General features: G+C 43.6%; 1 protein-coding gene across 6 annotated transcripts in view; it reads left to right on the forward strand.

The window, feature by feature from the left end:
* Positions 1-16,372, forward strand: part of TRIM8 (tripartite motif containing 8) — an 82,710-nt gene that overhangs the window by 53,856 nt on the left and 12,482 nt on the right. For all 6 annotated transcript variants that reach the window (XM_088448704.1, XM_088448703.1, XM_088448705.1 and 3 more), the window contains 2 exons: positions 8,703-8,798; positions 13,277-13,510. In XM_088448704.1, the coding sequence (XP_088304830.1) occupies positions 8,703-8,798; positions 13,277-13,510 (330 nt within the window). The remainder of the gene's footprint in view (positions 1-8,702; positions 8,799-13,276; positions 13,511-16,372) is intronic.

A 16,372-nucleotide genomic window follows, 5' to 3' on the forward strand; every position in this document is an offset into this window, starting at 1 on the left:
GGGTCCAGAACGAGGGACCCCTTAGCCACCTTCTTGAATGCTCTGGCGGTGAGATGGGGCTTTAGGTTTTCATCCCTGTTTCCCCTGATGTCCCTCATTATATGGGTCGTCAGAAAGTTCAAGCAGGAGGGCAGCAGGATAATAATAGCTTCTGCCTGGCCCAGGAGATATTGGTTCACCGATCTGACATGTCTATCCATAGACACTCTACTTCCACGGCCTCTACAACCGGATTTGCTAGTGCTGGGTCCCTGCCTATATCCGGATGTACCTCGACTAGCTTTGACGGCATGGTTCTTGAGTCTTCCGTCTTAAAGGCCAAAGGTTTCTCTATTTCTGTGTTCCAGACGATGCTGAGGGCAAGGAAGCCTGCTTCAGACCGCATTTATCACAGGATTTGGCATGGTGTTCCCACAGAAAAATATGATCCTACAGTTTTCAGGGTCTCGCGAGTGCTTTCTTTTCTTAAGACAGGTTTAGACTTGGGTCCTTCGCCTGGCTACCTTGAGAGTTCAGGTTTCTGCATTGTCTGTATGGTTCCAGTGCAAAATTGCTCCCCTTTTGGATGTTAGAACATTTTTGAAGGGGGTTCTCCATCTGCAACCTCAATTTGTCTCTCCGGTGGCACCGTGGAATTTTCTTTTGGTTCTCAGGGCACTGCAAGCTTCTCCTTTTTGAGCCCTTGGATAAGGTGGATTAGATGGTTGACTGCGAAGACACTTTTTTTTTTCTCCTCGCTATTTCCTCAGCTCGCTAAATTTCTGATTTGGCAGCACTGTCGTGTCGCTCCTCATATTTGGTTTTTCATCAAAATAGAGCTGTCCTCCGTACTAGAGTGGGCCACCTTCCAAAGTATCATGTTTTCATATTAATGAAGAAATTGTAGTCCCGGCCTTTCAGTTTTCAGACCTTTCTAAGGGTGACGCTTTCCTGGATGTGGTTCTTGCCCTACGTTTCTACGTGGCTCAATCAGGAAATCAGTTGCGCTGTTTGTGTTATATGGGTTTCACCAACAAGGTTGGCCAGCTAACAAACCGACTTTGGCTCGCTAGTTGCGTATGACTATTTCTCAGGTCTATACCCCGGCTGATCTCCCTGTCCCGAACAAGGCGACAGCACATTCTACTCAGTCTGTGGGACCATAGTGGGCGGTTAGACATGGCGCCTCAGTTGAACAGCTATGCAAGGCAGCAATTTGGTCTTCTGTCCATACCTTTATCAAATTCTATGCATTTGATACTTTTGCCTCCCAGGATGCTTCCTTTGAGCGGTGATTCTACTCTCTGCTCAGGAGCATCCCCACTCTTAAGGAAATTGCTTTAGGATGTCCCCAAGGTAGATCCTATGGACCCTGAAGAAGAATATTAGAGTTATGGTATAACATACCTCAGTTAACTCTTTGAGGTCCATAGGGTCCACAGGGCACCCTCCCTGATGCACCTGGCCTCAGCTGGGATCTGTTCCTTTCTCTTTGTATCACTGAATCCCTCTTCGTGTTTTGAGAGCGTTTCCTGTGTACATTGTACTTCCTTCTCCACTTTCCGTCTCCTGCCGTTAGGGTCGTTTTCAAACTGAATGCCTGTGGCTGGGTGCAGGGTATATAGGGAGGAGGACCTGTGCATGCTGGGAGCTTCAAAACTGTAAGCTGTTTGGTGCAATGGATCACTCCAACTACATACCCCCAAGGTAGATCCTGCGGACCCTATTGGCCTCGAATAAAAGAGAGTTAACTGAGGTATGTTATACCATAAGGCTAATTTTTTTGGCATATGACATTGGTATACATTGGGTGCTTTCTTGGAAGCAAATTCCAGGAACAGTCATCTGACATGAACTTATGTATTAGTGTGTATGTAGAGGGAGACATTATTTAATTTGCTTAATAGACCATATTGCTTTAACATAGTCAATAGATATAATCTAAGACTTGTATGCATTACATTTAAAGATTACTGTATTAAACCTGAAATTGTTCATTCACTGGTTGTGTTCATTCCCTGGCTGATTCACTCTACAGTATGTGAACAATGTTGTTTACTCATATACCACATCGGTCGCGCAGCACGGTTGATGCGATCTATCTTCCAGATATATTGTTTGCATCTGCCGGTGTGTACATGCAAGTGACCAAATGACCCACATGCTGGCCGCAGCAAGCGGCTAAAATGAAATCAGCAGTCCTTCCTATGGCCAGACATATCAGCCAGCCGATTGGTAACTGTGTAGGCACAGATACATACTTACCAAATCGGTTGGTCGGATGGCCGATCCTTGATCGTCTAATTGTGTACCCCACATTAATGACCCATTGTAGATAATTGTAGAAGGAACTGCACATCTGTCTGTTTTAAATCTAACTGAAATCTAAAAATTTCTTCCGTTAATTTTGTAATTTATTCCTTTTGTATGTTTAGAATTGTGGCCGTCCTAATATAAAAATGCAGAGTCATGGAGCCGTATTCAATTTGGAAGCGAAAAGTCTGTGCTGGACTTTTCGCTCCACATCTCTAATTTTCTGGGGATAAAGTATCGGGCGCGTGCCCGCTTTATCCCCATATTCAATTTAAAAATAGCGATAACGGGCCCTGGCAAATTTGGATTGTCAAAAAAAAGGGAATTTTCTGGAAATATTCTAGGGACCTACCTAAAGATGTCCAGACATGGGGGTTCAGTCTGATTAACCCCGTTTAGCCCTGCAGAATGTGTTCTGCTTTTGTAAATAGCCGCGGCAGGTGTTTTTTCCCGACATTGCAGAAGAGCACTTAGGACCGTTTTTAAAAACGAAAAAAAGAAAAGCTATCAAATTTGGGGTACATGAAAATGGGTACTAGCATATTTTTAAGTCCCTAAACAAATTTTTAAAAAATTCTTCAAAAATGCACCTGCCGCTACTCTGCGCAATGAAGAAAACACCTGCCGCATATAAGGGAACCCCTGTGGATTTAATTTGTCTATTTTAGAAGTGTTTTTTTTTTTCACCCCCCCCCCAAAAAAAAGGGGTGCAGGCTATTTTTTTTTTATTTAAGCCTGCACCACTAAACCCCAAGTCTGCACTTTTTTTCACCTGCTAAAGGTAATTGAAAATTTATCCCTGTTTTTTTAAAATGACTTTCCACACCATGTACGAAAATAAACTGGAATTTTTGGGAAATATGCCTGGGACCCCCCTAAAGATGTCCAGACATGGGAGATCACTATGGGTTACCCCCATTTTTGCCTGCTGAAGGAAGTCGGGGTGTAATAGCCGCGGCAGGTGCATTTTTGTGGCTATGAAGAAGTGGTGAAGAATAGCACTTAGGAATAGTTATTTACTCCCCCCCCCCCTAATAAATCTATCAAATTTGGGGTACATGAAAATGGGGGTAAGCATTTTTTTAAAGTCCCTAAAGTTACTTTAAAAATTCTGCAAAAATGCACCTGCCGCTTGTCCCCGCAATGAAGAAAACACCTGCCGCAGACATGGGGACCCGACCTGAATTAATTTAGATAGTTTGGCACTTTATTCCCCTATTTTTTTTTTTTGTTAACCCCCAAAATTAAACTTTTTTTGGGCTGTCCCGATTGTTTTTAAACTTTTTTTTTTTTTAAATGTCACTCCCAGGGGTGCAGGCTATTTTTTGTAAGAATGCACCCCTAAACCCCAATTCTGTACTTTTTTTTTTTCGCCAGCAAAAAGCTGGTGAAAACTTAACTCCGTTTTTTTATCATTGACTTTTCGCACCATCGAAAAGTCAATGTAATTGAATACAGGGATATTTCAAATAGGCAAAAATTACGTTATCGGCGATAATCACCGATTCTGACATTTCGCCCCAAATTGAATACGGCCTATAGTGTAACTAGCATGAACTTTTCATGACTTCTTTTGCTTTAGTGCCGATAACTCATTACTAATCTTTTGAAATTTGGTCTTGGTGACCTCTATATTTATTTTCCATTAATTGTCAGAGTTGTCCTATCCCCCCCCCCCCCTCCCAAAAAAAGAAAAAAAAAAATTAATCCGCCTTCACTATGCCGCCAAGCAGCAGCTTTCTGCTCTCCTCAGAATCTGCTGCGGGCAGTGTGCCGTGACAGGCTTTAACTCCAGCTGAAGCTGATCCTGAACCATGACGGAGGCCTACGTTTTATTTTCATACGCTGTAAGTCAAGTTAAATGGAAGCTAATGAAAATAAAGACGTAGAACAGTGTCTTGAGCTATATTAAATCTTTGCCCTGCGACAAAACTTGAATACCGACATTAGTGTTTTTTGAGCATAACGTGGCCTTCACAGGACAGCTCTGCTTTGAAGGCATTTGGAAGGGTTCTCACCTGTGTCCCACTAAGGATTTATATTTCTTAGTATTATAAAACACAATAGTGTTTTGCACATATTACAGATTGGGAAGTGCTCACACTGCTGATTGTTAGTAATGGAGAATCTCACACATTGAAGTCAGGATGTTTGTTTTGCTAATGAAAGGAATATAAATGGCTTATAGCAGATTCTTGGATTAGTTTTAATGTTTACATGTTGAATGTCAAGGTTGTATTGGCTGGTACTTACTGCCTTGTGTTGGCAGAGTGTCCTGCTGGGTACACGAACGATATATCTGTAGCGCCAGGGCCGGCGCCACCATTAGGCAACTTTAGGCAGCTGCCTAAGGGTGCCGCTACCAGCCGATGTGCTTTACAAATAAATGAGTTGCATAGGCTATGCTAGTCTGGCTAGTCACTGTGATCTCATAACCGGTAATACACACTGTCCTCTACATGCAGCGCCTGCGCTCATGTGCGCTTGTAAACAAGTGAATACAAGTGCACTGCATGACAGCGCTAGTAAGCAGCCCGGGCAGATGCTGCGGGGAGAGAGGAGACCAGTCATCAGTGGGCATGTGCACTGCTTGTATTGAGATCACCGTGAGTGACTGACAGTGATGCCCGGGGTGCTGCTAGCTTTTTAAGGTGAACGCATTTAAATAAAGGACTGTTAATGCATTTCACTTGACATTGAATTTGCTTGTGGACTGGTATGACTGGATCAATAGGAGCAACACAGAAGTATATGGATTTGTTTTGATCCTTTGCACGCCCAACATATTTATCTTGTGATCTGTATGATCCGTTTAGTATCTCCACCAGGACTATTGCTCAACAGAACCAGGATGCAATTTGTCCCATAATAATTCTAGCACATACACAAGCTCTCTATTTTAGTGTGATGACAGAGTGCGCATATATTATATGTGACAGTGATATATATATATAATATATTTATCAGTGGTGATTGCACAGTATTGTGTATATGTGTGATGTGGATAGTGTAGTACTGCAGAGTACTGGGTGCGATCTGTTGTGTATATTGCACAGTAATGTGTATAGTGTTATGCACAGTGCTATATATAGTGTGTATGGTTGCACAGTGCTGCATATATGACACTGTTTATTCTGCAGTGCACAGTGCTATGTAAATTATGGGCCATTCAGACCCGCTCGCTAGTGCTGTGTGCTCGCAAGCGGCCCGATGGATTGCGAACGCACATGCGCATGCTTCGTTCTGCGCGTGCGTCAACTACTCTGTGCGATCGCAGGCCGCTCGCTCGCCCAGCAAAGACAGCCCAGTGAAATTAGTGACAGGAGAGGCCTTTTGTGGGTGGTAACAGGGGCAGGACACTAATAACGGGGGGGGGGGGAAGTGCGATCGCAGGCGTACCTGGGTGTTTCAACGCCGTTTTTAAGGCGTGCATAATTAATAGGCAGCGTCCTAGTACACGTGACATGCCTGTTTATTACACTGAAGTCCTCGCAGTGCTTGCGGCAGGGTAAGGCAACCACAAGTGCTGCGTTAGCTTCCGATGGTGCTCGATGTACCAGTGTTTTAATACACTTCCTGGAGATGACGTGGGTAAGTGGGCGTACACTAATGGGTGTCTGCATACACAGAGCGATTGCTCGCACAGCCAAAGTGGGTGTGCTTATGCCTTGGCGAGCAATCACTTCCCATGACGTCACTTTGAAAAATTTGCATACGCTGGATGCGAGCGGGTCTGAATTGGGCCCTATGTGTATAGTGTAATTCACAGTGCTGTGTAGAGTGTAATGCTCAGTGTTGTAATTGAAGTATGTAGTGTAGTGTTGCACAGTGCTATGTAAATTATGTGGACAGTGTAATTCACAGTGCTGTGTAGAGTGTATATTTGTCAGTGTTGAGACTGATGTATGTAGCGTAGTATTGCACAGTGCTGTGTAGAGTGTATATTTGCCAGTGTTGTGACTGATGTATGTAGCGTAGTATTGCACAGTGCTGTGTAGAGTGTATATTGCTTAGTGTCAGGGCTGCCACCAGAAATTGTGGGGCCCGGTACTAATAAAATAGGCAGGGCCCCCCTGGGGGAGAGCATTGGACAGAGAATGCTGAACCATATTGGGGGGGGGGGGGAGGGAGGCTGTCTGGACTTGGGGGGGGCGGACGAGCAGTGAAAGGCTACTGCATCAGGAGGACTTATGTGCTTATCTATTTACTTACTTCAGCTGGTCCGGAGAGAGCGGGGGCCCGGGTTGCAGGAGTGCAGTTATGCATTGGCAGCCAGCTAGAAAGCGTCAGTGTCTGTGGCACTTCAAATATGGCACTGACCGCAGCCAATCAGGAGCTTTAATTGGCTCGCGGCTGGCAACTTATTTGGAATGCTGCCTTCGCAACGCTAGGTCTTCTCCCTGGCTTCCCATATAATAATGACCAATACATTAATTCCGACATCCAGACCCCTCTCTCTCCGGGCCCGGGACTACAGGCCCGGCAGTCCCCCCCTGATGGTGGCCCTGCTCAGTGTTGTGACTGATGTATGTAACGTAGTATTGCACAGTGCTGTGTAGAGTGTATAATGCTCAGTTTTGTGACTGATGTATGTAGCGTAGTATTGCATAGTGCTATGTACGTGTAAATATGCTTTGTTTGGTTTGGGGCACCAACTTTATCAGCAATAGTTTCAGTTATAAATTGCAAACTGCAATTATTTCTTAAAGTCGACTCCATATTTCTTCCACTGTGGAACTTCTAAGACTCCGCCTCCCTGAGGAGTTGGGAAATGGGTATTGGTAGGGGACAGCAGACAGACGGTTTTGCCTAGGGTGCCGAGAAGCCTTGCACCGGTCCTGCGTAGCGCATCAGATATATCCGGTCGACCTTGCAGCACAGCTAATGCCGATATCATACAGTTATATCTGTGCATCATGTGTGTACAGGCGACCAGCCAATTGTCCGTTCACTGGCTGCAGGGACTGCCGACACTGACATCCCAACTGGGCGGGTAAGTTTTAAATGCCTGCCCAGTTGTAATGTCTGGCTGTACATATTGTGCGGCCGATTGGTAAGTGTATGTATCTTACCAAATTGGCCACAGGGTCGGCACAATGTTCGGTTGGCCGCTGGGTCAGGTAAGTGTGTACTTAGGTTTAGGATCATAAGTAACCCTTGAAAAGATTTCTTAATGAAATATTACATTTCAGAGGATGATGAAAGCTTTGTATATTTTTTGTTTTGATGCGTAAAACAGTACTTCACATGTATTGTCTGGTAATGGCATACAAAAATAATTGACTACTGTACAGTCATGATACTGTGAGTATCTCTGATGAATAATCTTTTAGGCTTACTATGTTAAGCCATCAAATTACCTTGAAAATACTTCTTTAAATCAGATTTGGGCAATCCAAAGTAATGAGTCTGTTTCTAAATTAAGCGTAGCAAAGAGTGAACTTGACTGGTCTGAGACGGCGTTTAGGGAAGCACTTACACTTTTTAGTGGATGGTCGCAGAGCATTCCTAGAAAACAATCTGATGTTTGCGCGTTTGCGATTGACGTTGACCATAGCTTTCAATTGGAGTACCACTTGCACCAGTTGGTGCTTTATATGGTACAAGGCAGACATATGAGCACTTAAACCAATGTCTTTAAGGCATAAAAAATTTAACACTTGTATTAGAGAGAGCCCCACTGTCCTCTGAACAAAGTGATGGGGCTGTGCTTTTGTGATGGATTGTTGACGCGGTCGTTCCTAAGCCGTACTGGAAGCCTGGGCTTCCAAAGCGCAATGGGGTCATGATTGGAGAATTGCACACAGTGGATAAGTTTTTGCATAAATAGTAGTAATAAAATGTTGCTGTGAAAACTACTTTTGCTTTTATTTGTACACAGATTATCACCTCATAAAAGTCACTTCTTTTAGACAGACTTTTTGATAAAGCGTAGGCTTTAAAAGGTCAGTTGGAGTTTTCCATGTGGTTCTAGTGTTAGTAACTATATCGTATTGGTAGGGTATACAGTTGGGCCGACTCTTTCTGGTTTTGAGGATAACTTGTGTTGAGTTGAGTAGCTACCGTATAATGTGTTTCACACCCCCTTATCTCACCTTTTTCATAATGGGGACAGCTAATTGCTATTCAGCTTGTGGTTTAACGGCTTCTCTGGACCCCATCATGTATGCTCTGTCTCATGCGGTTGGGCATATACTGGTGGTTTCATGTAAGTTACAACCATTTTATCAAGTGTGACTTCATTTAAAGTCCATGCACTATTTTTGTGATAAGGCAAAGATCTGGTTTTGTAGGTTAACAATGTTTTTTTTTTTTTTTGCACTTCTGACACGGTGTGAATGATAAGTCTGACAAATGGGTTCTCACTTATATTAATACATCTTCTTTTTTTTTTCCTTTGGGATTTGTAGAAGATGCTCATGAAGCAGCAAGACCGCCTGGAGGAGCGTGAGCAGGACATTGAAGACCAGCTGTACAAACTGGAGTCTGATAAGAGACTAGTGGAAGTAAGTGCAGTCCCCCAGTGACGTCTCTGAGTGAAGTCATTTGCTGCATTCTCATGTAATATTGTCTACTCACAAAATGGGTCTCGCACAAATTCATTGGTTCTTGGCGATTTGATAGGCTGCATTCACATATGTGGAAGTCGCCATACTGTAACGTAGCATTTCGCATGCAGATACACCTGCAGCTGCACATAGAATATAGGCATACCACATATTTTAATCAGCAGAAGCTGCTGGTGCGTCCTATTCACATCGCTGTGCGAATACGATAAGACGCTCAGCGCTACAGAGTCACACAGCGCTCACGTGTTGTGTAACGCGAATTGTAGCGCACGGCGGATAGATGTATGTGTACACATCTATATGTGCATTGAGTCTCCCAAGTGGCTGCCAGCACTACAGACGGGCAACATATTTAAGGATGTGTGAAATAAAACTGGTTATGCTGCTGATTAAATAAAACACACCTGATTATAAGGAGATGCTTCATTTACTCTATTTAGGGGGCAGATCAATTCCCAGCATGGCGGTGTAGCTCCCGGGATAGGTCCCCGGAACTATTCAATTGCCTGCATCGTGCCCTGCACTTAAGTCAGAAGACTCAGTTTACCATGACTAATGCCCTGGATTTAGTGGCGCTAAACTGTATTTTCCAACTTGCGTGCCATTTGCTGTGCTGTTACCGGTTGCGATGCTGCCCAGAGGCACTAGTTAGGTCGGATGTGTGCTCGCACCTCAGGAGTGTGCAAGCAGAAATTACCTAGTCGCAATTTTACAGCGTGGCCAATTGAATAGCTCCGGGCACTCATCCTGGGAGCTACGTTGGCGTGCTGGGAATTGAATTACCCTCTTTTTCCTTTTGTAGATCGTTTGATCAGATTCTTGGGGAGCGATTCAATTGGATTTTAAGGCATTCCAATTAATGGGTGCCCAATGTTGCGATGTTGGGCGCCCATTATTTATCACACTTGTCGCGATTATTTAGACTGGATTTAGCTGAGTATAATGGCTAAACCCATTGAAAGTCCTGGTTAGGGTGCCCAAACAGCAGTTTGGGCACCAAAAACCAGGACTTATTGAACATTTCTGCTTGCCTCCTCTGTAGGGGACGAGCAGAAATGCTGGTGCCGGCGGCCATTCACGCCCCAAACAGAGCAACAATTGAATTGCTCCATCGGGCATCCGACACTGCTTACCATTTAATCGCCCTCATGGTCTGCTATTTCTTAGAAAGGCTAGTAACTTTAATTTTTACACACTTGCAGAATGTATTATAGTGTCACTTTCCTCCTTCTCTGTTCTTAGGCTCTGCAGACCAGTCAGTGGCGTATCTAGACTTGGTGCATGGTGTGCGATGCATATGGGCACCTGGATCATGGTCAGCCGGCTCTGCACACCGTGCACCCATTGCATTTACTTGCCTGGCCATCATGCTGAGTGCACGGGCCTTCATTCTGGCTGTTTCTTTGGAAATATATAATCATCAGCAATATGAGAATGCCGGAAATATGTCTTCTGCTTAGTGTCAGTCTCTGATTTTCTGCACATGTGCCAGTGCTACTTTTTGTTGAGGGGAGGGGGATGCCCAAATACATCTGTACACAGACCCCCACTCCCAAGACCAGTCCCTTCTTTTTGTTTTTTTAATATTCCCTGGATTTATAATGTCTTCTGGTGGCCATGCTCTGTATTATCAGCCAATTATCGACTAATCAGGTGATAATAACAGTGTATGACCGTAGCCGAGCACCCGTTATCGGTCTATTGGGTATGATATATCGTCTAGCATGCCTGACAGATGCGATAATTTCTGCTCGGCTATACTCGCCATCAGATGAGACAGAACAATTATCTGTCAGCGTATGTCAGATAATTGGCCTGTTTGTCAAGTGGTGAGTTTGATCTCACAGTGTATAGACCAGCATTACAAATTGAAAAAATAGTTTTAGAAGGAATTGTTCTCCATATTTTCTTCTGGAGATAGGTGGAAATGAATCATTCAGTGGATAAAATAAACATTTGCTGGATGGAGGATTGCAGACTACTTTTAGCATTCGAAACCAATGGAATTCATACTTGCTGACTTTTCAGCTGAGGGAGGGTGCAGCCAGGTCAGTACAGAATGGGTGTAGCGGTGTCATAGATGGGCGGGGCCGTGGCATCTTGATCGCATTTATACAGCGCAAATTGAGTCTTTTGCCAGGAAGCGGGGTGGGAAGGGGCAGTGGCTGGACTGGGAGACGTGCCCTCCCCTGCTGGCCACCGTTAGCGCCACACGATTTTCGGGAGCCATTGCGGGCGGGTTAGCAAGTGTGATGTAAATTCAATACGTCTCTAAACACACATTTTTAATTTAACGGTTTGGCTTTCCTAATGCCTAAGTCCTATAGAACGGGACCATTACTGAATATGATGTTAAAAAGAACCTTGAGATTGAGACGGTCTCATGATGCAGCTATGTTTGCTTTATTTTATTCAGTCCCTGGTGAATGAATGTAATAAAATGTCGCAGTGTATTGCAATCTTCAGCTGCTACTTCTGATGGCAGAACAGTCTGCGTGTCTCATTGATGTGCTTCTGCCACTGCGAAAAGATACCCACACAAAAGTGCATGAAATAAAAGAAGTATCCTCCAATTATTATCCCTCATTACAGCTTTTATTTAAGTATTTCTATTGCTTTGATCCTCCGTCATTATCATCTATAATTGATAGTGGTTTGAGCTGCAGACCGTTGTCTCTGGAGCAGAAATGGAGTGTCGGCAAATCTGCTATTTAGATAGATGTGAATTGTGGAAAAGCAATTAATTTGAACTGTCTCTAATTCAATGAGGTGATTTGGAGCAGGCATATCTGTTACTGGAAGCCCCTATACTTGAGTGGTGGAGATAGGCCAGGGACACGGAAAGTGATGTGTTGGCTGGGTCCTTCCCTCTCTGCAGATTTGGTTATTAGCTTTTCTACGTCCCATTGTTCTCTGCAGCGCTATAGGTAACTGTTTCATAAAAAGGCAGAGGATCCTGCTGCTGCTGTAGTACATCTAATGGTGCATACACACGGTCAGATTTTTCCTTCAGATATGAACGATAACGATTTAAAAATCGTTCAGTCGTTCATATCTGAAGGAAAATCGTTCATATCTGACATGCCTGAACGATGGACGATCAACGATGCGCGTTCCCGATGGTCAGATAACGATTTCTGACATCTGATGTGTTTGCAGTCAGACTTGGACGATTCCATTCATTTTAATGCAGTCAAAAATCGTTCAATCGTTCAAATCGTTCAGAACTTTGGTAAAATCGTTCAAATCGTTTAATCGTTCAATCGTTCATCTGACAAATCTGACCGTGTGTATGCTCCATAAGTCACTAGCCAGTGCATGCACAGGATGTAACAAGCGAGTCCAAGAAGACTGTGTTTGATGCATCTCCCCTAGAGCATTTAATTTAGATGACCACTGTTTTCTTTGTACACCTCAACCACCATAACCTAATGTCATTTGGAGTCACATCTGGTGTGAAGACTACATTGTGTGCCATGAGGAAAATTCTAGAAGGTGAACAGAATTGATCAATTTGTGCCACCTTACTACTTGGTATACATTGTAGTGGTTATATATTCTGATATATTACTTTTAATAGCTCTGACTTATTCTGTTGCTGTATTTAAGCTTTTTCTAAAAATTGTTTTGTACGGCTAATGACCCCTTTTCATGTAAATTATGGTTCTAACCTTATTCAAACCATTATCCAAAAATGATGGGTTTCATTTCAAGTTGTTTAACGAGTGGGCTTGCTCTAACCATCACAACCAACTGGAATTCAAGGGCTCTCATAACCGGATGTAAAAAATGGGTATTTAGTCGCGCTAAATGGCATTCTCCAACTAAAGTGCCATCCGCAAGGCTGTTAGAGCACCGCGCTAAGGCGGAAAACTGCATCATGGCCGCCACTTAAGTTGGATTTCTGCTCGCACCTCAGGAGGGTGCGAGAAGGCATCTTGTAGTTGGACTAAACAGCGCGGTCAATTGAATAGCTCTGGGAATTCCTTCCCGGAGCTATTCCACATCGCGCTGAATTGCATCAGTTTATTAAATAAACTCCTGAAGTTGTAGATGGGTGTGAGTGCGCAGTCTAATTAGGCAATAACACACATGGGCATACCACCTTCAAGCTACTTTAATGTATTTGTCTTTACATACTCTCTTAATAATTGCTAAATGCTTTTTTTTCCCCAACTTTCTTCTGTGATTTTCACTAAGGTTGTAGCCACAAAGACATTTTGGCAAAAAAACAAAAATAAACCTCTCTGAATAGTTGGCATAGAGGCTTTGGTGAGGAACTCTGGAAACCAGAGGAATAAAGCAATGTTTTGAAAAGGGCTTGTAATAAATGAAAGTTGACTGCTGGTGGTGCACTTTTAAGTTGGTGGTCGTCCTATCATTACATCGGTTCCATGTTGTGTTCTCTTCCTCAGGAAAAGGTGAATCAGCTGAAGGATGAGGTTCGGCAGCAGTACGAGAGACTGCACCAGATTCTGGATGAAGATATGAGGAAAACCATGGACATTTTAGATAAGGCTCAGGCCAAATTCTGCAATGAGAATGCAGCCCAGGTCCAGCAGCTGACCGAACGTATGCAGGAGGCCAAAAAACTACTGAGCTCTGTGCAGGTCATGTTTGACAAAACAGAGGACATTAACTTCATGAAGGTAGGTCACGTGCTTGTCCCACTTCAATTTCACATGTTTATGAATTTTTTAGAATTAATAATAATGTCAAGAGGTATGTGTACCAAAAAAGCAGTCAAGAACTGGGTTTGTGGCCTTGGGTGGACATTCCCATATTTCTCCAATGGCCAGTGAGAAAATCCTGCATGTAAACATGGTCCCACTGTTATACATGTCACCAATATCCTTAAAGGAATGCTAACTCTCAATGGTATTTATCTACCTAGCGATCAATGAATATATGTATGTAGATCTAGCTATAGATCTGAAAACAATGGGGTGCTTCATAGCAGAGGACTTTGTTCTGCACAGCAAGTCTGCAAAACTGTCACTCAAACTTTGACTGCAGGAGAGGAGTGAAAGGAGAGTATGGTGGATTCATTTAATTAGTAGCTTTCATGCAGTGGCGTAACTAGGGAGGTCTGCCGGGGCTCGTGCCCTGGAAGTCGAAAGACCTGCGGCGCTGGCCACGGTTCAGGTTCGTGGTCTACACACACTACACAGTAACCAAACACACCGGTGGCGGGTAGTACACATTTACTACCTGGCGGCTGTGTGTTTGTTTATGCAACCAGTGAGAGTCAGACAGACTATCATTGGCTGCTGCACCTACGGCCGGAGCAGGGCTAGAGCTCACACATGGGCTCCGCCTTCCGGCTCCTGCAGTGGGTGAAGAGAGAGACGTCATGACGTGTCTCCCATAGGAGCGGAGGGTGCAGGAGTGGGGTCTTCAGGTAAGTATTGTGTTTTTGTTTTGTGTGTGTCTTTGTGATATACTGTATGTAGGGGGAACTACTGGGGGCACTGTATAAGTGGCACTGCATAGGGGGGGCACTACGGGGTGGTACTGTATAGGGAGAACCATTGCTGGGGACACTGTATAAGTGGCACTACTGGGGGGCACTGCATAAGGGGGACCACTACTGGGGGTACTGTATAAGAGTGCACTACTGGGGGCACTTTTACTTTGGACATTGCAAGAGGGGCACTACTACTGGGCGCATTAAGGTGTATATGTAAAGGAATGTTTCCATAGTGACAAAACGCCCCCATTTTTCAGTGGCCACGCCCCTTGTGGCGTGGCCATGTCCACTATTTCGGCAAGTGCGCACATTGGGGGGCTCCATTTTTTTTCTTGCTCTAGGCTCCAAATACCCTAGTAACGCCACTGCTTTCATGTTTTAATGTGTCATTTATGAAATCTGAGCAGATACTTTTGTGAGGTTTAAACAATGTATCAGAGCAATTAAATATATGATTTAGAAGAAATATTTTCTTTCACCTTCATTTTAATGTTTGAAGTAATCTGTGGAAATTCTTGTCATCCGAACTATATTGGTTCTGTAACTGTTGGTACCATTTAGGTTCTGGCATCCAACATTTAAAATTCCAGTACCAGTAGTTTTCAAGCTTGCACTTTCTAAGGTACTTGCATTTGTAGTCTGAAGCTGCTTAATGACCAAGATGTGAGCTGGGCTGGCAGACGTTCTACTGCAGCCTACTTGGAAGTGGGTAATGAGTTGGAGGGGTGGTAGGTTAAAAAAAAATAATATATGTTTACAAATGAATTTCCAAAGCAGACGTTAAATGTATTATTCTACTCAGCCAGGTCACTGACAACTATTTTAGATTCCAGATTGTACTTGATACATGTTCATCTTCTCCCTGAATTTGCAAGAAATGGATGTCCATTTGTAACACCGCCGATACACAAGGGCGGTCCTATAATATATTATTAGATAATTTGGTCACTGAATGGTGCTGTTGTTTTGTTAGATCAAGTATAATTGGTAAGTAAAAATTAACAGCGGCAACAGGTGCCCAATCTCTGCAAACTAAGGACAGGGCTGGTGCATGGTTTCTAACCGCCCTAGGCAAAGCTACGTAACACCGCCCTTGCTCCACCCAGCCCCCCACATACACGCCCTCTCCAGTCCCCCAGTCGTACACATTCACAAGTCAGACTTGCGGCTGCGTTAGATGAGCCATGAGAAAAAGAGACAGATCTACCAACCCTAATTCCCAGTACTGGAGCTTCTTCAGGTCGTATGAGCATAACCCAATCCTGACATATATACAGAGCGTTAACTCACCAATGTGCTGTATGACCGATATTGGTGAAAGATTTCCCTTAACTTTCTGTAGTGCACAAACAATATTTGATGTACACAATGAAAGATATCTTTTAAAATCATCCTGCCACATCTCTGAACAGGCAATTCTTGACGATATCGTCAGATTGGCCTGCATGTACGGACGACAAAAGCCATTGTTAATGACCCGCAGGAGCGTCGTTCACTGCATACACACTGAACGATATGAACGATATAGAACGTTGAACGATATTGTTATCATCCAGATCGTTCAGAAAAATCGTCTAGTGTGTATGCGGCTTTACACAGACACACAGTTACACAGACGCATATCTACACAGACACACACATACGGTTACACAGACACATATCAAAACGAGACATAGTTACACAGACACACAAACAGTTACACAGATGCATATCTACACAGACACACATACAGTTACACAGACACACATAGTTACACAGACACACATAGTTACACAGACGCATATCTACACAGACACACTGTTACACAGACACATATCTAAACGAGACACATACAGTTACACACACACAGACACACATACAGTTACAGACGCATATCTAAACAGACACACAGTTACACACACATATTCACACATACAGTTACACACACATATCTAAACAGACACACACATACAGTTACACAGACTCATATCTACACAGACACACATAGTTACACACACATATCTAAATAGACACACAGACATAGTTACACAGATAGTTACAC

The sequence above is a fragment of the Taudactylus pleione genome, unplaced genomic scaffold (assembly GCF_031769625.1).
Source record: "Taudactylus pleione unplaced genomic scaffold, aTauple2 ptg000464l, whole genome shotgun sequence".
Lineage (NCBI taxonomy): Eukaryota > Metazoa > Chordata > Amphibia > Anura > Myobatrachidae > Taudactylus > Taudactylus pleione.